The sequence below is a fragment of the Propithecus coquereli genome, unplaced genomic scaffold, assembly GCF_000956105.1.
Source record: "Propithecus coquereli isolate 6110/MARCELLA unplaced genomic scaffold, Pcoq_1.0 Scaffold120, whole genome shotgun sequence".
NCBI lineage: Eukaryota > Metazoa > Chordata > Mammalia > Primates > Indriidae > Propithecus > Propithecus coquereli.
In genome coordinates, this window is record NW_012136081.1 from 5828743 (window position 1) to 5848989 (window position 20247).

The 20247-nt window shown below is 59.8% G+C and overlaps 2 protein-coding genes across 4 annotated transcripts in view; one reads left to right on the forward strand and one right to left on the reverse strand.

The window, feature by feature from the left end:
• CHKA (choline kinase alpha) overlaps positions 1-5102 on the forward strand; it is a 72439-nt gene extending 67337 nt beyond the window's left edge. The window contains exon 12 of the mRNA XM_012665644.1: positions 4871-5102. Coding sequence (XP_012521098.1) covers positions 4871-4930 — 60 coding nt within the window. The 3' untranslated portion in view covers positions 4931-5102. The remainder of the gene's footprint in view (positions 1-4870) is intronic.
• Positions 5103-8294: 3192 nt separating this feature from the next.
• Positions 8295-19344, reverse strand: TCIRG1 (T-cell, immune regulator 1, ATPase, H+ transporting, lysosomal V0 subunit A3). 3 transcript variants are annotated; one of them, XM_012665562.1, is made up of 20 exons: positions 19284-19344; positions 16951-17071; positions 16505-16583; positions 15529-15749; positions 15356-15441; positions 14723-14849; positions 14563-14645; positions 14334-14427; positions 14039-14251; positions 13286-13430; positions 11273-11412; positions 11036-11193; positions 10863-10953; positions 10184-10302; positions 9886-10099; positions 9386-9529; positions 9116-9220; positions 8920-9037; positions 8530-8707; positions 8295-8448 (listed from the first exon to the last, which is right to left on the reverse strand). In XM_012665562.1, the coding sequence occupies exons 2-20, from the start codon at positions 17065-17067 to the stop codon at positions 8370-8372; spliced, it is 2511 nt and encodes an 836-aa protein (XP_012521016.1). In that variant the 5' UTR covers positions 17068-17071; positions 19284-19344; the 3' UTR covers positions 8295-8369. The 3 variants fall into 3 exon arrangements, with proteins under 3 accessions (XP_012521016.1, XP_012521017.1, XP_012521018.1); XM_012665563.1 differs by lacking the exon at positions 19284-19344 and having other exon boundaries at positions 16459-16583; positions 16951-17015; XM_012665564.1 differs by lacking the exons at positions 16951-17071; positions 19284-19344 and having other exon boundaries at positions 16459-16918.
• Positions 19345-20247: the final 903 nt, after the last annotated feature.

Sequence of the window (20247 nt, forward strand, 5' to 3'; positions counted from 1 at the left end):
ATAATACTAGTCCTACACAAACCTGTAGAAAATAAAGGAAATGGAAACATTTCCCAGCTCTCTTGATGAGACCAGTATTACCCTGATACAAATACTACACAAAGACATTTCAAGAAAATTACAGATAGTGCCCTTCATGAACGTTACACAAAAACCCTTATCAAAACATTGCAAAAATTAAATCCACTAACATATAAAAATATATCATGACCAAGTGGCAGCTATCCCTGAAATGCAAGTTTGGTTAACATGGGAAAAATCAATTAATGTAATTTTTCCCATTAACAGAATGAAGGTGAAAACCGAATGATCATCTCAGTGAATACAGGGAAAAGCATTTGACCAATACTGAGTCATGATAAAAAATCCTAGCAGGCTAGGAATAGAGGGCAACTTCCTCAGCCAGATACAGGGCGTGTGTACAACCCACGGCTAACGTCGTTACTGGTTGAAGACGGAGCACTCCCTTTCACCCCCGCCCCTAGTGCAGAACAAAGCAAGGACGTTAGCTCTCGTTGCATCTCTTCCACATTGTCCGGAGCTCCTGTCCAGTGCAGTAATGCAAAGAAGAAAACAGGCATGCTGGGAAGGAAGAAGAAAAACTGCCTTTATTCTGTAGATGACATGGTTGTATACATTAAAATGACAAAGGAGTCAACAGAAAAGCTGAGAGTTTATCAAGGTCACAGAATACAAGGTTTGTATACAAAAATCAATTGTGTTTCTATATGCTAGAAATAGTTGTACATGAAAAGTGTTTAAGTGCATTTACAATGGCATAAAAAACATGAACCGTTTAGGGATAAATGTTTAAATATGTGCAAGATGTATACATTGAAAACTATAAAAGAGTGAGAAAAGTAAAGAAGCTGAGTGAGAGAGAGCCCCCCGACGGCTGGGCAGACTCCAGGTAGAGATGTCCGTTCTCCCCACACTGACCACAGCCCTGGGCAAAACCCACCCAGGCTTTTGTGTTGCAGTTGACACACTGATCCTAAAATTTATGTGAAAATGCAAAGAACCTGGAATAACCAAAACAATTTTGTAAAAGAACAAAGTTGGAAGACTCCTGCCACCTTGTTTCAAGACTTCTCTAAAGCACAGTAAGCAAGATAATGTGGCGTTGATGGAACGATAGACGGAAATCAGGACAGGACAGAGTGCCCAGAATAGGCCCACACGTGCGTGACTAACTGATATCGGCAGAAAGGTAATTTATGGAAAAAAGGGTTATATTTTAAAAAATGGTACAGGAACAACTGAAGCATCATATGGGGAAAAAATGAACCTTGATCCCACGCCATACACAAAAATCAGCTTGAAACAGATAATAGACCTGATATAAAGGTTAAAACTATTAAGTTTTTATAAGAAAACAGGAGAAAGGCTTGGTGGCCCGTGCCCAGGTATTCTTGGCTTACATAAAACACGAACCTTAAAGAAAAAAAATACAGTAAGTCAATGTGAGTGGAAAAAACACAAACTCAGAGTGCCTTTTCCTGTTCTTTCACCCAAAAACAATCACCACTACAGACGACTTCTGTGACCAAATGTGGAAGATTTCTCCCAACCAACAAGCAAGCAATCAGTTCTGCAACAGACACCAGCTGGGTGTCCTTCGATTCAGTTCTGACACCATCTACCTGGAGATGGCATCAGATCCCACAAATCGAGGGCTCAGTCCCCAAGACTGCTCCTTCTCCCACTTCAGACACCAGTCTCAAGCCTGAGCCTCTGGAACTTACGACTGACTGGCTATAAATTGGGGTTCCCATAACCCCCTCTTTGGATCTGATTAATTTGTTAAAGCGACTCACAATAAACCGGTAAATGTTAAATAAGGGGAAATATTTAATACTTACCAGTTTATTACAAAGGATATTTTAAAGGACGCAAATAGCCAGATGGAGAGATACATAGGAGGATGAGGTCTGGAAGGGTCCCTAGTGCCAGGAGCTTCTGTCCCCATGGAGTTGGGGTGCACCCCTCTCACAGCACGTGGATAAGTTCTCCTCACCTTCCTGTGATGAGAACAGCCTCCATCTGTTCGACTATCCTGAAGCTCCCGAACCCTGTCCTTTGGGGGGGTTTTTTTTTTTTTTTTTTTTTTTTTTGAGACAGAGTCTCACTCTTTTGCCTGGGCTAGGGTGAGTGCCGTGGCGTCAGCCTAGCTCACAGCAACCTCACACTCCTGAGCTCAAGCGATCCTTCTGCCTCAGCCTCCCGAGTAGCTGGGACTACAGGCATGCACCACCGTGCCCGGCTAATTTTTTCTATATATTTTTAGTTGTCCAATTAATTTCTTTCTATTTTTAGTAGAGACGGGGTCTCACTCTTGCTCAGGCTGGTCTCGAACTCCTGAGCTCAAACAATCCGCCCGCCTCGGCCTCCCAGAGTGCTAGGATTACAGGCGTGAGCCACCGCGCCCGGCCCCTTTGGGCTTTTTATAGAGACTTCATTGGATAGGTGGGATTGAAACACGGACAACTGTATTGAAATGTGGTTGTAAAAAGGTATGATCTAAACCTAGCCTGTCTCTTCAGATTCTTCTTGGCCTCTCTGTGCAGCATTCCTTCCTCCAGGATGTGGGGCAGGACTCTCTGGAATGAGGGTCTTGTGACCCACAATCAGATTAGACTCCTGCCTTGGGCAGGTGAAAGGAGGGCAGGAGAAGGTCAGATTCTGTTTACTGTAGCAAGGGCTGTGGGAGTTAGGAGCCAGGGAATGTAGACCAAAAAATATATATACCTATATCTTAACAATATCAATAGACCTCAGCAAAATGAAAAACTCCCTGAATGACGCCATTAAGAAGATGAAAAGCCACAGACTGGGAGAAAATACTGCAAATTTATATTTGACAGAAGATTTGTATTTAGAATATATAAAGAACTCATAACTTGGCAAGAAACCAAACAACCCACTTTATAAGTGGTCAGGAGATAAACACGTGGCCAGTAAGCATCTTTTTGTGTGTTTCATATAATTAGTCATAAAAGAAATGCAAGGACCAGGTGCAGTGGTGTGTTCCTGTAGTCCCAGCTGCTTGGGAGGCTGAGACAGGAGGATCGCTTGAGTCCAGGATTTTGAGATTATAGTGAGCCATGATGACATCACTGCACTCCAGCCTGGGTGACAGAGCAAGACCCTATCTCAAAAAAAAAAAAAAAAGGCAAATTAAAACCTTAGTGAGATACCCTATACAATCACAATGATGGCTAAAACTGACAGTACCAAATGTTGGCGATCATACGGAGCAATGGGAATGTGCATACTTTGCCAGTGGGAATGTAAAATGGTATAGCCAGTCTGAAAAACAGTGTGACAGTCCCATAAAATTAAACATGCACTTCCCATACAACCCAGCCACCCCTCTGCTGGGTAACACTCCAAGAGGAATGAAAGCATATTTCCACACCAAGACTTGGACTCAAATGCTCACAGCAGCTGTATTTTTAATAGCCCCAACCCCGAGACCACTGAAACGCCTGTCAGCTGGCGAATGGATAATACACACGGTAGGTCCATGTGATGGAAACTACTCCACGATAAACAGGAATGAGCCACTGAAACCAAAGCTTGGGTGACTCTCAGAAACCTCATGCTGAGTGACAGAAGCCAGACACCAAGGGGGCATGTTGTATGATTCCATTTATGTGACACATAGGAAAGAGAAGTCCACCTCTAGGGGCAGAAATTGGGTCAGTGGCTGCCTGTGGCGCCAGGCGTGAGCGTGGGGCTGACTGCAGGAGGCCCTGGGGGACTTTCAGCCCTGCTGGAAGCATCCTCGTGGTTGTGGCGGTGCTGGAGACCTGGATGGTGCACCCGTGAAAGCTCTCACACCGTCCATTTAAAATGGGCTCATGTTTGTGGGGTAGAAATTACAGCTCAAGTTAATTTTTTGATGATACTGTAATCTTCCTAGCATTTAGAATTGCACTTTCAGATTGGGAGTGGGTCTTTAAGAAACTGTGCCATCCACATGGATGGCCAGACGAGGGAACAACCTAGGACAGTTCCGTGGCATGACAGGAGCAGAAACAGAACTCAAACCAGGTTCTCTCCTTTTCCTTTCTGGGTTCTTTTTAACAGTCAAGCTGCAGGCGATCTCAGAAAATAGGTGGCGGCGGGCGCGGTGGCTCACGCCTGTAATCCTAGCTCTCTGGGAGGCCGAGGCGGGCGGCGGATTGTTTGAGCTGAGGAGTTCGAAACCAGCCTGAGCAAGAGCGAGACCCCGTCTCTACTAAAATTAGAAAGAGATTAATTGGACAACTAAAAATATATAGAAAAAATTAGCCGGGCATGGTGGCGCACGCCTGCAGTCCCAGCTACTCGGGAGGCTGAGGCAGGAGGATCGCTTGAGCCCAGGAGTGTGAGGTTGCAGTGAGCTAAGATGACGCCACGGCACTCTAGCCCCGGCAACACAGTGAGACTCTGTCTCAAAAAAAAAAAAAAAAAATAGGTGGCACCCTTTCTCTTCACCTTTCGTTCTGTACTTGCTCACGTCCCAGGGACATTGTGCTCTGAAAGCAGAACCTTTATTGTGTTGGGCAGCCAGTGCCTGCAGAATTCAAGTTCAACAGATGATGAACCGTAGCACTGCCAGACATGCAGACAAGCAGTCCCTCCTGGTTGGCAGGGCTGGGCTGGCCAAGGGACTTCGAGCCAGGTCTATTGGAAAGAAAGGAAGGCAGGGCCAGGGCTGAGAGCTCAGAAACAGTGTCTTCAGAGCAGCCCTGTTGCACGCCCTGTCCTGGGCTGTGGTCCTTTTGGGTCTGTGTCCTCGGCCCTTGTCTAAGCAGGACACGTGGGCAGGCTCAGGCAAGCAGGAGCCCTTGGTGAGGTCTTCTCTTTACTTGCTGTCTCCTAGGACTACGCCCAGGCGAGGTTTGATGCCTATTTTGACCAGAAGAGAAAGCTTGGGGTGTGACTGTGGGGACTCCATCCACCTTGACACTGGACAGCACGGGGAGGTGGCCGAGCAGGGTCCCCTCTGTGCTTCGACTGCGCACCTGCGGCAGGATGGCTCTGGATGTCTCACTACTGAACACAGATGTGTATGATACTAAAGACTGTATTAAAATGGAGTAACATTTATTTCATATCTTGTTTACGATTTCACTAGGACTCTGAAACGAGATTGGGAAGCAGATAAATAGTCCAATAGTGCAATATCTCTGAATGCTTTTAATCTAGAGAAGGCATTTTGTATTCGGGGGTCAAGGCTTTCAGGCAGATACGGCAAACAGCAAAAGTCAACAGTGTTACTGCAGGTACTCCGGTTAATGTTGATTTTACAAATTTTTCATCAACGTGCTGGTGAACATTGTGACCAGGCTCTTTGTAGATGACGTGTTGCGGATGCTACTCACTCCCAGAGACATACTGTGAAGTCACTGGTCACTGCTGCAGGGCGGGCTTCCTGGTGTCTCAGGAAGCTGCTCTTTCACCCCCGTGGTCCCGACGGCGGAAGCTGGGGAAGCAGATTGCGCGGGAGCTGTTGAGCCGCCTGCACGGGGAGGACCAGCTCCTCTGTGCCTGTTGTACATGTTTTGTTAGACTGATGAGTTTCTCCGTAACTGGATAGAACCTCGTCGGGCCCCCTCCTAACTCTGAGTGTGCTCTAGTCACTCCGGTGAGGCTGTGGCCTCCGGGCAGTGTCGGGACCTCCCCATCTTCCTTCCCTCCCGTCTCCCCTCCTGGGGGAGCAGGCTGCTTGCCCAGCTCTCTGGGCCCTTCCCTCCTCCCGCCCGGCCTGCCTGGGAGCCTGTGATGGGGGCTGGCCTCCCCAGCCGGTTCTGCCCCAGGGCCCCTGGGCAGGGGGAGGGAAACCCTGGCCTGGGCTCTCGGGTGGCCAGTTTTCCTTGCCCTCACTTTTCCTGGTGTCCCTTACGTCACTCAGCAGCCAGTATGTGGAATGCGGGGCCGTGGATAGAGCATAGCTGTGAAATCTGTATATATTAAATGTCCTATGGGATAAATTCATAGCAGACCTTTTTTTTACTCTTATTTGAATTGTTTTTTGTGCATATATTTCTGCTACCACAGAGATTGTACTATATAAGTAAATAAAAAAATTAAAAACCCAACCTCAAGCTGTCACCCTTGGATGTGTCCTGAATCTCAGGGAGGGCTCCTGCTACCTTAGGTGCCCATGTAAGGCTCCTGGGCTGGGCAGTGCTCCAGGCAGAGTGAGCAGCACCCTGCTGCTCTCCACTGGGCCCCACGTGGCTCTGTTGACCTCTCTCCCCTCCCCCTCCCCTCCTCGAGATAACTTACTCTCTGGGCCAGCACACTCTGGTTTACCTCCTAAACCCTCCGGCCTGCCTGGGCCCTAGATGTCAGAGGGCCACTGGATCTGCCCTTGACCTCTCCCTGTGAGTCCTAAGGGGATCCCAGCCAGCAGCCCCCAGACCTGAGACCCGACTGCTTCTCCCTGCTGCCTGCCCAGTGTGAGGACCTCCGGAAGATGCAGGAGAGACGGGGAGCAGGGCTGTGTCTGGGGAGGACACCAGGCAGCTGGGCCAGGCAGGAGAGGGGCTTTTCACTGTTCACCCCGCTACACATTTAAAATTTTAAGCAGGTGAATGGGTTTTGACATCCAGACACACCCAGACAATAAAACAGCAAGGTGACGTCACACTCCTGTGTAAGATCCCAGTGGCTTCTCTTCCACTCACAACGAAAGTGCCAGGGCCTTCCTGTGTCCGCGGTCCTCGCCGGCCCCCTCTGCCAGCTCCCTCCAGCCCTGCTCGTCCTTGGACACACCAAGACGGTCAGATCTTCAGACGATGGGCTTCACTGCCCCCGTCCGCTCAGGAGAACAGGGCCTTACTTGGAGAAAGGGTCTGAAGAGGGGATCAGGTTGCGATGAGGCCATTTGGGTGGGCCCCAATCCAAAGTGACTGGTGTCCTTACAGAAAGTGCTTTCTGAACTCCACTAAGAGGGTGTCCTTTCCAAACCACCCTCACCCCACGTCCTTCCCTGGCCCATCCCTTCATGCAGTCAACTGCCCCGGGGTTCTCAGCTGCCTCCTGGATTGGGCCAGGAGCTCACAGGGCAGGGATGGGACCTGTGCTGCCCACTGCAGAGTCCTCAGTGCGGGTGGCCCGCCTCACCCTTGTGTCTCCTGATGACCTCCGCTCCCCAAAGGTGCCCTCCCAAGTGCCTTTGCGTGTGCCATTCCCTTGGCAACCAGACTTCTCAACCAGTGCTGCCGGCTGGGATCCCACACCTGTCTCCCCAAATCACACTTGGCCCTGAGCGTCTATTCCTAATCAGCCCCTGCTTCACTGCCCTCTGCGCCCCAGGAAGGCGTGAGGCCTTGAGCTCTGGGTTTAGCCAGAGCCCACAGCAGCCACCTCGGTTCCTAACCAGCCACTCGAACCAACACTGCTCTGAGGGAAGTCTCTGCCAGGTATGTGGAATCGCTGCGGAGCCCCTCCTGCCTGCTCCCAGCATCCAGGGGTTCTGACTAGGGCAGTCCAGGACCCAAGGGACAGGCCTCTTCCAGCAGCTGGCCAGAGCCACAGCCATGGGGCAGGCTAGCTTGGCTTTCTGTGCCCAGTGCAGCTCTGGCCTCAAAGTGGCCTTTGTTTCTGGGGCCTCCAGCCAGAAGAACCACTTCGCAGCTTGTTGGAAGGAAAAACCAAGGCCTCTAAGAAGGGCTGGCTCTGCCTCCCAGCTAGTGGTAGGACCCCCGGCCAGAGGGAGCAGCAGGAGGCCGCCCCCCATCTGAGTGAAGGACCACCCAGGAGGGGAGGGGGGAGTGGGGTAGGCAGCCCCTATTCTGACCCTCAGGACCCTGGGTAATTCTTTGGCTACTCTGGGCAGCCCCTGCCCTGCCCTGCAGGTGTGGCCTTGGGCTGTGACACCACAGTCCTTCCGCATGGAGAGCACTGTGTCAGGCGTGGGTGTCTCTGGTGGCTCTCTTCTTCAGAGCACCTTGAGCCCGAGGCCCAGCACCAGTCACCCGCCTTCCCCCCAGAGTGTCCCAGACACACTTGCAGCCAGTTTGTTCACCTCCAAGGATGGGGAGTGCATTCCTCCAGCCTGGCCTGGGAAGACACTTGCCTCTGAGTTAGAATGTGCTGGAAACATCCTCCTTGGCCCTAGTTCTGCCCTCTTTTACCCCCAAAGTCTGGGGTTATTGCAGAAGTGCTCATGCGTGGAGGCCCCAGATCCTGGACCAGTGCCCCCAGCTCAGCCAGAAAGGAGGGTGTGAGCACGGGCAGGAGGTGCGGGAGGGGCCCTGCCCTGGTGCCCCTGGTGCTCCAGACAAGAACAGACACAGCTCCCAGGCCTCCTCTTTATTCCTTCCTGCTCAGAGCAGTCAGGACGGGGCTGGGCGTGACCCACAGATGGGGCACTATTCATCCTCCAAGGCGAAAGCGAAGGGGCTCAGCTTGTAGCCAGTGCCTGAGTAGAACTTGTTCTGGAACTCCACCCTGGGGGCGACAAGGGGAGAGGCAGGTGAGGGGAGCCTCCTCCTGCCCTGTGCTGCCCAGGCCAGCCCGGCGGGCTCTTACCAGTGCAGCCGCAGGGCGTGCAGGAAGGCCGAGAGCCCCTCCATCACCAGCAGGATGGCCACGGTCATCACGGCGAAGGCAGCAAAGATGGGGACCAGCGCCACGGCCGCCACGCCCACCTCCCGGCCCATGCCCAGGCCCAGGCGCATCACCATGGCCCACAGGACCTCCGACAGCTCTGGGCAAAAGGGGGGGCCGTGAGGGCCGAGAGCAAGCAGGTCCCTGCCGGCCCCCTCAGTGGCGCGGGACCTCCTCAAACGACCCCACTTTACAGCAGGGGATATTGAGGCCCAGAGAGACGTGACCCGCCCAGGCCACCCAGCCAGCAGCTGTGCGTGAGATGGAGCCAGGGCCCAGGGTGGCCTGCCCCACCCCAGCCAGGACACTCACGGGCGTGGGCCAGGCTCAGGGCCCAGAGGCGGAGGTAGGAGGCCGTGTTGGAGATGCAGCCCAGGCAGAACTCGATGGTGTGGATGGCCTGGTGCATGAACACCTCGGAGGGGACAAGCTGCAGGGCAGGCAGCAGTGAGTGGCTCTCAGGGGCCAGCAGCCAGCCACCCCCCAATCAGAAAGGTGTCCCGCCCACCTTGGCCTCCTTTTCGTCCTCAGGGCACCCTGCCTTCTCCTCATCAGAGCCCCAGCCGTTCTCGGACACCTCGGGCGAGTCCAGCAGCCCGGCCTCATCTTCCTCCTGGGGCGAGGAGCGGGCAGGGTGGGCAGCCCCCCAGCCTGGGAGGGGCCCACGCTGCCCCCACTGCCTGCTCACAGCCACTCAGGAGCCCCCAGGGGAGCTGAGGGTGCGGGTCGGGGACACGCCCACCTGCAGCCTCACCTCCCAACCGCGCCCTGGCCCTACCTGCCTGCCAGCAGGGTCCCTCCGCGAGTGATGGCGGCGGCGACGGCGGCGGCGCTGCCTGCGCAGCAGGTGCAAGGGTGTGCCAAGCAGCAGCACGGGCACCATGGCCAAGGCCAGGACCACCAGCGTGGACTGTACCACTTCCTGCCAGCGAGAGGGTGCGAGTCAGGGCGTCCCCCACCGCGCACACGCGAGTCGTCCAGGGACTTGGGTCACACCAATCACACGGGCCCAGAGAGCCTGCAGTCCCTGCTCCCCAGGGCCCCCAGGTGCGGGGCGATGGCTCCTAGGAGACTCCTGTGACAAGGGACCGCAGGCTTCCAGCACCTACTGTGAGCTGCCCTGCTTAGAGCTGAGCACCGTCGCCTCCAACTGCCCTTTCCGCACAGCCTCAGCCCACATCCCCATCTCCCAGACGAGGATCCTGCAGCTCTGAGTGGCCCAGTGACCACGGGGACCCCGTGAGGCTGTGTGAGCCCTGCTCCCCTGCCCCAGCCCACCTGCCCGGGGAAGAGCGGCTGGTTGGTGGGGCTGCGGGAGAAGAGGAACATGTTGATGAAGTGGATGAGGATGCTGGGGGCCGAGGCGGCGCCGGCAGCCGACACGCTCAGCCACTTGTAGACGACCAGGAAGACGAGGTAGCCAAAGAGCCCCAGCAGGAAGGTGAGCTCCGGCAGGGTCTCCAGCAGCAACCGGTGCCTCTGGCCAAAGTGCCTGGCAGGGAGGAGGGCGGCGTGCTCACCGGGGCCCACCCGCCCTGCGCGGCTTCCACACCCCGCCAGCAGCCCCGGCCCTCACAGGTGGTTGAAGACTCCAAGGACCACCCCAAAGGTCATGTGCGTGACCCCCAGGATGACAGACATCTTCATCTTGAAGGAGTTGAGGAAGCTCAGGTGGTTGGCAGCCAAGCTCCAGACCTGGGGCAGCAGGGCGGGGCGGGCCGAGTTCAGAGGCTCCCCGGCCACCAGGGCCAGGAAGCCCCACTCCCCGAGCACACAGCCCTGTCACCTGCCCACCTGTCCAGGGCAGACACCTCGTCTGTCCCCTGTGCCCAGGATGGGGCCTGCCCATCGAGGGGCAACAGAGCACAGATGGGGCCAGATGGCTCCGGCCCCACCTCCTCACAGCTGGGTGACTTGGGCACGGGATCTGTGCCTCAGTCTCCCCATCTGCAGAATGTAGTAATACCAATGTGCACCCCCCCCGGGTTGTTCTGAGGATCAAATATAAAATCACTTCACAGCAGGGGCTCAGAGAGCAAGCCTCAGAAGGACTTGATATCTGCCCTCGTTCCTCTCCGCGTGCTTAGGAAACCCTGACGTAGCCCAGCAGGGCAGGCGCCTGGTGTCCCCCGTGCCTCGGGCAGGAGGTGCCCAGTGACAGCTGCTGGAGGCGTGGGCAGCTGGGCGTCGGGAGTCCCTGCGCTGCCCTCCCCCTGCCGCCACCCTCCAGGGGCACTCGAGTGGCCGGGGCTCACGGGGTCGATGCCGAAGGGGTAGGGTCCCAGGAAGACGCCGTTGACGCTGGGGTCCAGGGTGAGCACTGCGTGCTGGGCCAGAAACGCGTCGCTGTGGCAACAGTGGGCAGGGCGGTTAGGGCCGCAGGGGGCAGGGGGAAGGCGGGGGTTGGGGGCCGGGGCCGAGGCCTCACCTCCAGCCAGACTGGTTGGCCATGGCGGCCACGCTCCAGCCCGAGGGAAAGATGGTGGTTGCTCGGCTGAAGCACTCGTTGTAGATGAAGCCAGTGTAGACGGAGAACAGGCCCATGAGCAGGAGCAGATAGCGGCCCCCAAAGAAGGTCCGCCAGATCTGGGGGCGGCAGCAGCACGGTGAGGGGCTGCCGCCACCCCCGCCCCTACCCCTGCCAGGACCCCAGCCCGGCCCCCACCTCGTTCTGCGCAGTCTTCACGGCCGGCCGGTCCTCAGCGAGCACCATGGCCAGGGCAAAGAGGAACATGAGCAGCCCGTGGCCCACGTCACCGAACATCACGGCGAAGAGGAAGGGGAAGGTGATGATGGTGTAGGGCGCTGCGGGCAGAGGGTTTGCAGTCAGCCAGGACCCCACGGAGAAATCGGCATCTGCTTCGCGTCCCAGATGCCGCAGAGGCGCCAAATCCAGGCTCCTGGGACCCCAGTAACTGCCAAGGTGGTGCTCTTGAGGCAGGGACACCAGACTGCCTGCCTGCAGTCAAGAACCTGCCACTTAGGAGCTGTGTGACCTTGGGCTAGCTACTTAACCTCTCTGAGCCTCCATTTCCCATCTGTAAAATGGAGATAACACCAGTGTCACTGTAGGGTTCCTAGAAGTGAGCGAGGCCACAGGAGTGGCCGGCCGACCACGGGCATGCCACGTAAGGTCATCGCTCCAGCTACTACTATTCACAAGAAGAGCGTTTTGCAGAAGCCCTGAAAGGACAGGCCCAGTGCTGGCTGGCATGTGGCAAGTTCCAGAAGGCTGAGCTGGTCACTTACTCTCTGAAGTCCCAGTTTTCCTTCAGTAAAATGGAACAATTCCTCGAGGGAGTTGGGAGGTTTTCAATACACGTGCCCTGCTAGGGGCTGAACTGTGACCCCCAAAAATACATATTGGAGTCCCAACCCCCAGGACCTCAGAACGTGGCCTTATTTGGAGAAGGAGTCTGTAGAGGTAACAGGTTACGATGAGACCATTTGGGTGGGCCCCAATCCAGTGTGACTGGTGTCCTTACAGAAAGGGAGAATTTGGATGTAGAGACAGAGGAGGACACCACGTGAGGATGAGGGTGACCACTTCCAAGTCAAGGGGAAAGGCCTGGAACCGATTCTCCCTGGCAGCCCTCGAGAGGAACCAACCCTGCTGCACCTACATCTTGGGCGTCCAGCCTCACAGCCGAGACAGCACCGCAGCCGTGGCGCCGTGTCACAGCAGCCCTGGCAAACTGACACTCCCCAGAAGCACGTCATCCACCGCGGGTATCTGGGTGACGTGCCTTGTTCCAATTCGGCCGGCCCGTCGGTATGCAAGAGCTATGGCCAGGTGAAACCAGGGGGCGCCCCAGATCGCACCCGGGGATGCTGGCCCTAAAGGATCAGCGGGCCCCAAGGAGCACATGAGCCGTCCTCACATCCTGCCTGCACCCCCGGGGCCTGAGCACCCTGACTCTTGCCCACTGGGTGAGGCAGGGCCCCTCCCTGGCCTGTGGCCAAGTCCCCTCCCCAGAGGGGCTCCGCCACGGTCACACCTATGCCATGGCTGGGTCTCTCCTCCCACCGGACGGCATCGGCCACACTGCAGTCAGCCCACTGTCCGGAGGGAGAGGAACCAGGCAGCGGACAGACCAGTCACAGATATCAGGGATCCCCCACCACCATCTCTTACTGGTTTCTCCTGGGGGCACCGCCCTCAACAGCCCACTCACACCACAATGCCCATCTCAGGGAGAACCTGACCCAAGACAGCATCCGTTCAAACTTCTCACAAAACACCGTCTGGCCAAACCAACCACACTGGCAGCAACTCGTCTGCACTGTGCAATGATCACGAGCCTTGCCAACATTCCTCCAGGGTTTGCACTATTATTTCCATTTTGCAGTTGAAGCACCAGGCTCAGAGGAGCTAAGAAGCTCACCAAGGCAAGTGAGCCGGGCTTTGAACCTGGGCCGTCCCCTACGAAGCCTCTGCCCTTTGCACAAGCCCATCCAGCACCCTTACTAACCCAACGGGGCCGCTGGGGACAACAGAAAGCCTGCCCTACAGCCCTTCGAGAGCGTGGCAGGGCACGCACCTCTCGTTTCATCCCCAGAGACCAGGCAGGCCCAGGGTGGAGACGCCCCCATTCCCAGGCTCACACCCTATGGGGCGGCTGAGCCTGCCAGAGGGCTGGGGGCTGGCCCGGGGCGGGGAGCACGCCGGCGCTCTCACCCGGGTTGACCTCCTGGTAGCGGCCCACGCCATAGGCGTCCACGATACCCTGGAAGCTGGCTGTGAAGCGGTTGGTGCGGATGAGTGTCGGGGGCATGTCCCGGCAGGGGATGCGGTGGGCCACTGCGCTGACTCCCTCCTCGCTCTGCGGCACCAGGTAGAGAGACACATCAGACTGGTGGTGGGAGCCTTCAGGGACCCTGGGAACCCCAAGGCAGGCCCAGCTGGAGATGCAGAGCATGGCGGGGGCTCCCTGGGCGGGCACCGGGGGAGCCTGGGCAGCCCCTTCCCCGCTCTGCAAAACGAGATGATCAGCCCTGCCCTGCCCCAAGTGCGGGGCCCAAAGACCTCACCTGGACTGGCAGGTGCTCGGGAAAGGAAAGGGTGGCCCAGGAGAGGGAGCTCCAGCCTCACCGTGAGCACCTGCTACGCAGGGGCAGGGTCACGCACCCACAGACCAGGAGCCTGAGGCTCCCAGACAGGCCCACGGCCACCTGGCCAGAGCCTGGGGCAGCCCAGGTTCCTGACTTTACAACTGCCTTGGCGCCCCCGGCCTCCAGGGGCTCTGGGACGTCAGGGGAGGGGGGCTGGCCAGGCTGGGGCCCTCAGGCGGGGCGAGAGGGACCCCCTGCAAAGGCCAGGCGGGAACATGAGGCCTGGTGTGAGGCCGAAACAGGCACCTGCCGGAGGAGGTTCCTGGGGGTCACCCGACCCGGAGAGGAGCGCAGCCCGGGGGGGCCCTGCTGAGCTCACCGAGCTGTCCCGCAGCGCCTCCTGCAGCGCCGGCAGGTCGCGCGTGGCGCACCAGACCTCGGCAATGAGGCACTTGTGCGTGGTGCTCACGCTGCACTGGTTGAGGGCCAGGTACACGGCCTTCATCTTGCGGACCTGCACCTGCCTGGGCGGCAGCAGCTGCTGCACCCGGCCCAGCACCTGGCTCAGGAAGCGCTCGGTCTCCCCCAGCACCTGCGGCCAGAGCGGGCGGTCAGGGGGAGCCAGGAGGGCCAGGAGGGCCAGGCGGGGGTCCGGCCATGCCCGGGGCACCCACCTCCTGCAGCTCCTGGCTCTGCTGCTGCAGCTGCTGCAGGGCTGCGCGGCGGGCCTGCTCCTGCTCCAGGAACGGGAAGATGTGGCAGTGGAAGCTGGCGGGGAGGAAGGGCTGCCTGAGTCTCACGGGAGCCCACGGGGCTGCGACAGGACAGGCGCTGTGGAGGCGCCAGCGGGCGCTGGGGAGGCCTCTGCACACCTGCGAGGCCCAGCAGCCCCCATGCGCTCACCAGTCGGTGATCTTGCGGATCTTCTGTCCGATCTGCTCGCCCCAGTAGGAGATGAGGAAGGCCATCCATGTCGCGGGCTCCCCCTGCGGAGCCAGGCTCAGGTTACCCTGTCGCCCCGCCCTGCCCCGGCTGCCCCTCTGCCAGGCCGCCACCCGCTCACCGTCACGGGGTCCACCAGCTGCTGCTCCGTCTCCCTGAAGCTGGCGATGAGGAAGCCGCGGCAGGCCCTCCAGAGCAGGCGCTCCAGGGCGGCGGCCTTGTGCCGCTCCACGGCACCTGCCACAAAGCTGGTGGCCGGCTGGCTGGGTGGGGGCTGCTCGGCACTCCCTGCCCACCTCGCCCCGCCCGAGCCACCCCAGCCAGGCCAGCCCCCAAGGAGAAGGCAGGAGGCCACCCAGGCAGGGCTGAAGAGGAGGACCCCCCCCCCGCAGGGCAAGGGCAAGGCTGAGGGAGGAGGCAGAGGGCAGCTGGGGCAGGAACACAGCGATGCCCAGTGATGCCAAGCGATGCGAAGCAATGCCCAGTGATGCCCATCGATGCCCACTGATGCCAAGCAATGCCCACCAATGCCCAGAGATTCCCAGCGATGCCAAGCGATACCCAGCAATGCCCACTGATGCCAAGCAATGCCCAGAATGCCCAGAGATGTCTAGTGATGCCAAGCAAAGCTCAGTGATCCCCATCGAGGCCAAACGATGACCAGTGATGCCAAGCGATGTGGGGAGGGAAGAGCAAAGGGAGGGAGTCCAAGCACGGCCTGGCTGGCCCCGGCCATGCAGTCGTCCTCACTCACTTGACCCTCAGGTCCTTGTGTGGCCCCCCGGGGGACAGGAGCAGGGGCGTCCTTTCCGAGGGCCCATCCATTTGGGCAGTTGCCAGCTAGGAGTTGAGAAGCACCATGAGCCCTGGCCCGGGGGCCTGGCATCCCCTCTCCCAGCCCCATCCCCCGCCCAGGCTGGAGCTGACCGGGGGCCCCTGGCCCTGGCCCAGGACGGCCAAGTGGAGCCGCAGCTGGTGCAGCTGGATCTGCAGGGCCTGCTGGTTGCCCCGCACGTCCCGCAGCTCCTGCGCCAGGCGGTCCGTCTCCTCCTGGATGCGCAGCAGGTCTCGCGGCGGGGGCGCCGGCAGCCTCCCCTCGGGCACGGGCAGTGCCAGCCCAGCTCGCCGCACCTCCTCCTGCAGGAAGGCTAGGGGCAGAAGGATGGGGTCACACCAGCCAAGGGCTGGCTCACGTCTAGTGGACCCCACACATTGCCCCAAACGCCCTTGGCCACCAGCTAACTCATCCGCCAGGCCGGGGGCCCCAGGAAAATGCCAGGCCAAACCTCCCCCCGAAGGTGTGCTCCCTCCCTTTGAGCCCCAGTCCCTTGGCCACTGCCCAGCGCAGGCCTGAGCCCCACAGAAGTTCCCCCACACCCCTATTCATTGCAGAGCCTGGAATGAAGCTTAATGGAGTTCTGTACCTGCCTGATTATTCAAAAGCTACAAATCAAACTAACAAGCCACAAAATAAAACCTGCTCATCCTCCTACCTGGAGGAGACTGGGGGGCTGATCTCTTGGTGCCCCTAAAGGGAGAGGATGCCAGAAAGGACCTCAGATCCGAGATCCTGGCCTCCACCCAGCCCAGCCCGGCCGCAGAGAAGAAAGCTCTGTTTGTGCCTGTCCCCTGTTTAAGAATCCCTGTGGCTCCCCAGTGCCCACGGGGTGATGTCCCGGCTGGATTTAAGGCCTCCTCCAAGCCAGCCCTGCCCTGGACCCTCTCTCTGCTCAGCACAAGGCTGCCACCTCCCCAAGAACATCCCAGCAGCTCGTCTTGGCTCTGACAGCACCTCCCTCCTCTACTTTCCACTTGGGGAACCCAGACTCTTCCTCTCAGGCCACGCTTGGCTGGTACCTCCTCCAGGAAGCCTGCCTGGGTTGTGGGCCTGGGGCCAACTCACTGAAGGTCTTCTCCAGCTCCTCGCAGCGCCGGACATCTGCCACAAAGCGTCTCTGGAAGGCACTCACCGAGGCGTTGAGCTGCAGTTGCCACACAGAGGGCTCAGTGTCCCGGGGAGGTGTGCGCCCTGGGGCTCAGGCCTCAGCCTCCTGGTCCAAAAAGGTGCCGAGCACACTGCGAGCCCCCACACGCCTGAGCGCAGCACAGACCAGAGCCCGTGCCCTGGGAGGGCGTGAGGAGAGCCAAGGAGGCCTGGCCAGACCCGGCCCAGGCAGGGGGCCTCAGCCGTGGACTGACCGAGAGCAGAAAGTCTGCAGCGGGGACTGCTGGGTTCACGTGGGGCCGGGGCACTGCGGCGGGAGGCCGCCCCCCACGCAGACCATATTCCAGGCCCACCTGACAGCAGCACCCAAGGAGGAAGCCCCCCCAGTCCCAGCCCCCACTCACGTCTCTGAACTCCACGAGGCCCAGCTCACCGAGCTGGCTCACACAGGTGTAGGCGGCTGCCGTGGGCAGGAACAGCTGGACCAGCGCCACCTCCTCGCCACGGAACATGGAGCCCATGGTCCTGCGGGGCGGGCCACAGACGGTTCCCAACCAAGTTGGTGTCCCACACACCTCAGCTCACAGAATCCCGGAAGGTGAAGCTACCAGCCCCGTCTGACAGATAGGGAAACGGAGGCCCAGGAAGGCGCGATGGGGTGCTGCGGTCACACGGGAAGTAAGCAGGGCGGCTGGGAATGGAGCCCAGCCTGGCTGACCCCCCAGCCCAGGCGGTCCCCCCCCAGCTCTCTCCTGGCCCACTCCACCCCCACCCTGGCGGCCACGGCGGGTGACACTGGCTCTGCCCCCACCTTTGCTCCCACTGCCCCTCTCTCTGGCCTGCCCTCACCCACACCCCAGGCCGAGGGCTGCCTCCAGCGAGTGGGGATCGAGTGGGGATCGTCCTCAGGGGCCGCTGGGGCCCTCCCACCCCCCTGCGGGGGTGCTGCAGCCGGGGAACCTTCCCTGGGGGGCCACCTGGCTGCAGGGGTCTGCGGTGGGGGCAGCACAGCCTTCCAGGTGTCGAAACCAGGAAAGTGGAACCGAAAAGGGCGGGAAGGCCCGGCTTGTTGCTCAATGGTGGGGGGAGGGCCAGGGTGGCCGCCAGCAGCCCGCACGTCCCCGCCCAGGCTTTCCCCTCTGTGCGACCCTCAGCTCTTAAATTAGGGGGAGGGGACAGCCAGGGCGAGGGCCCCGCTGAGAGGGGAACATTAGGCACCAGAGTGCCCCGCCTGCTGTCTGGGCCGGCCAGGGCCTGCCCGGCTGGCCACTTCCTCCCCAGCACTTCCTCCCCCAGCCGGTTAACCTAACTCTAAATAGGGAACTGCAGCCCTGTCCCCAGCCTGGGAAAGGGGAGAAGGCTGAGGCGGCCCGAGGCTGCAGGAGGACAGGGCCCTGGGCAGGGAAGGTGGGCAGGGGGTGCTGGGTTCTATCCCCCAGGGACACGGTCCCACCCAGGGCAGAGGGCCAGGGATCAAGGCTTGGGGCCCTGCTCAGGCTGTGACTGGCTGTGTGACCTTAGACAAGTCTCTTGCACTCTCTGGGCCTCTACTGCCTCTTTGGGTGAATAAGACTTGGCCACCCATGGCAGAGACAGGATCTGGGTGGGGAGGTGACAAAAATAGCCAGAGCCCTTAGGTAATCCCTTCCTCCACTGCCTCACACAGGGGTCCCCAGATGCAAGCCCAGCGGGAGGGGTATTGAGCCCCGTTGGACAGGCAGCTCAGCTGATGCTTGCAGAGGTGAAGTCCAAGGTCACGTGGCCAGGGCTGCAGGTGTGCAAGTCCCAGCACACAGTATGTGCTCAGAGGGCTGCTCTCTGACCTGGGCAGCCTGCGGCTGCGCAGCCAAAGAAGCGGTTGTGGGGAGATGGCTCTGGGGACTCGGGGTGGAGCAGCCTTGGGCAGCAGCTGCGGCAGCTCCAGCCTGCTACTCTCACCGGGCCCTCCGGGCCTCCCACCGCCCTTCTGCCTAGGAGTTGGCTCCCTCTGGCCTGGGCGCTTTCCTCGGCTGGCTGGGACAACCTGTGGTGGGCGTGGCTGTGGTAGGGGCCTGGTCAGACCCCTCTCCTGGCATTCGAGGCCCCCACTGGCTCACCCCCTACCCTGGGCCCCAGGGCCCCTGCTCCAGCCAGGGGCCACCACAGCCCCATATCGGGAACAAAGGAAGGTGCCTACATCCTGCAGCCTTCAGGGTCCAGACTCTTCCTCTCCTCACCCTGTGTCCCACTCCGGGTCCCTCAGGGGCTGGAGGCTCCTGCTCTAGGAACCCCCCAGATCTCTCCTCTGAGCCCCTCCTCCCCAACCCCGTGATGAGGGGCGCGGGGAGCGGGTCTGCGGCCCCCTTCATCACAGACTGGTGGGCTCTAGTGTCTGAATGACCCGGCTCGTCTCTGGCTCTGCAACTTCCTAGTTAGGTCTCAGTTTCCTCATCTGTAGAACGGGTCCGTCCCTTCCAGGAAGATGCGGCAGGGAAAGCTCCGAGCGCTCCAGGCCGGGCAGAGTTGGGCACAGTAGTTGCCGGCGGCTAACGCCCCGCCCTCCCCCTCCTCGGCCCCGCAAGCCTCGTCCCTGGGCGTCCTCTGTGGTCCCCAGCAAGGCCTGGCGCCCGGCGGGGTGACGACTGCGCTGCATCCACTAACCACCCCCGGCGGGGTGCCGGGGCGCCCTCCTCGGGGCAGCGGGCGGCGGGGGTGGCAGGCAGAGCTGGGGCTCCGCGGACCCCGCCGGGGCACTCACCCGGGTGGGCTGCGCGCCGCCGCTCGGCTCCTCGCTGCCCTGCTCCGCGCGGGCCAGGCCCGGTACTGCCCTCCCGCCTCGCCCGGTGGGCGGGGCCGACGGGGCGGGGCCAGAGACGCCCCGCCCCCGGACACCCTCCCCTCCTGGAATCCCGGGAGCCTGCGGAGGGGCCCGGCCGGCTGTGACCTCGCGGAGCCGTCCTCCGCGGGCAGCTGGGACACCCTGCCCGGCCGTGGGGCGCGTAATCCCGGCGACCAGCGCCAACCATGCGCGTCTGCGCGACCAGGATTCGGGAGAGGCGCCGAGCTCAGGCCTAGCTCCGGACTAGGGGATGGGACCCTCGGCCCCTCTCACCTAGAAGACTCGCTGGTCTATGTCTGAGGGGACCCCGACACACTCCGGCTAATGGCCCTGGGCCAGGGCCCCCCAAGACCCGCACCTTCCCAGAACGCTCCCCCACCTCTAGAGTCCCTCTGCGTGGGTGAGGCGTGTAGGGACACCACCGCTTCCTCCTCTGACCCCTCAGGGCGGTGCTGTAGGCTCTTGGGTGGGTGGCTGCCCCTCTCTGGGCCCTTCTTCGATGGCAGCAGGGCATCAGGGCCAGGCCATGCTGTGCGGCTCTGCTCTGGCGCTGGGAGCACGGAGCCTTCCTGTTAGCCAGGGCTCCACCGCGGCTGGGGCCCCCACCTTGCTCCTCATCAGCTCCGGGTGCCGCACCCGGTCCAGTGCCTGGAAACTGGGGACGACCACTGCCCAGCTGCCTGCACTTTGGACAGGCCCGAACCTTACCCACCGGAGACGAGGGGGACAGGGGCCCCTCAGTTCTGGTGATCCTTAAACCCCACTCAGCAAGGAAAGGCCTGTGAGGGGTGGGGGAGGGGTGGGCAAATGGCATCCCAGAGCTGGGCCTGGAAACTGAGTCACAGCCAAGGTCAGCTTCCTCAGAAAGTTGGGGGACTCGTGT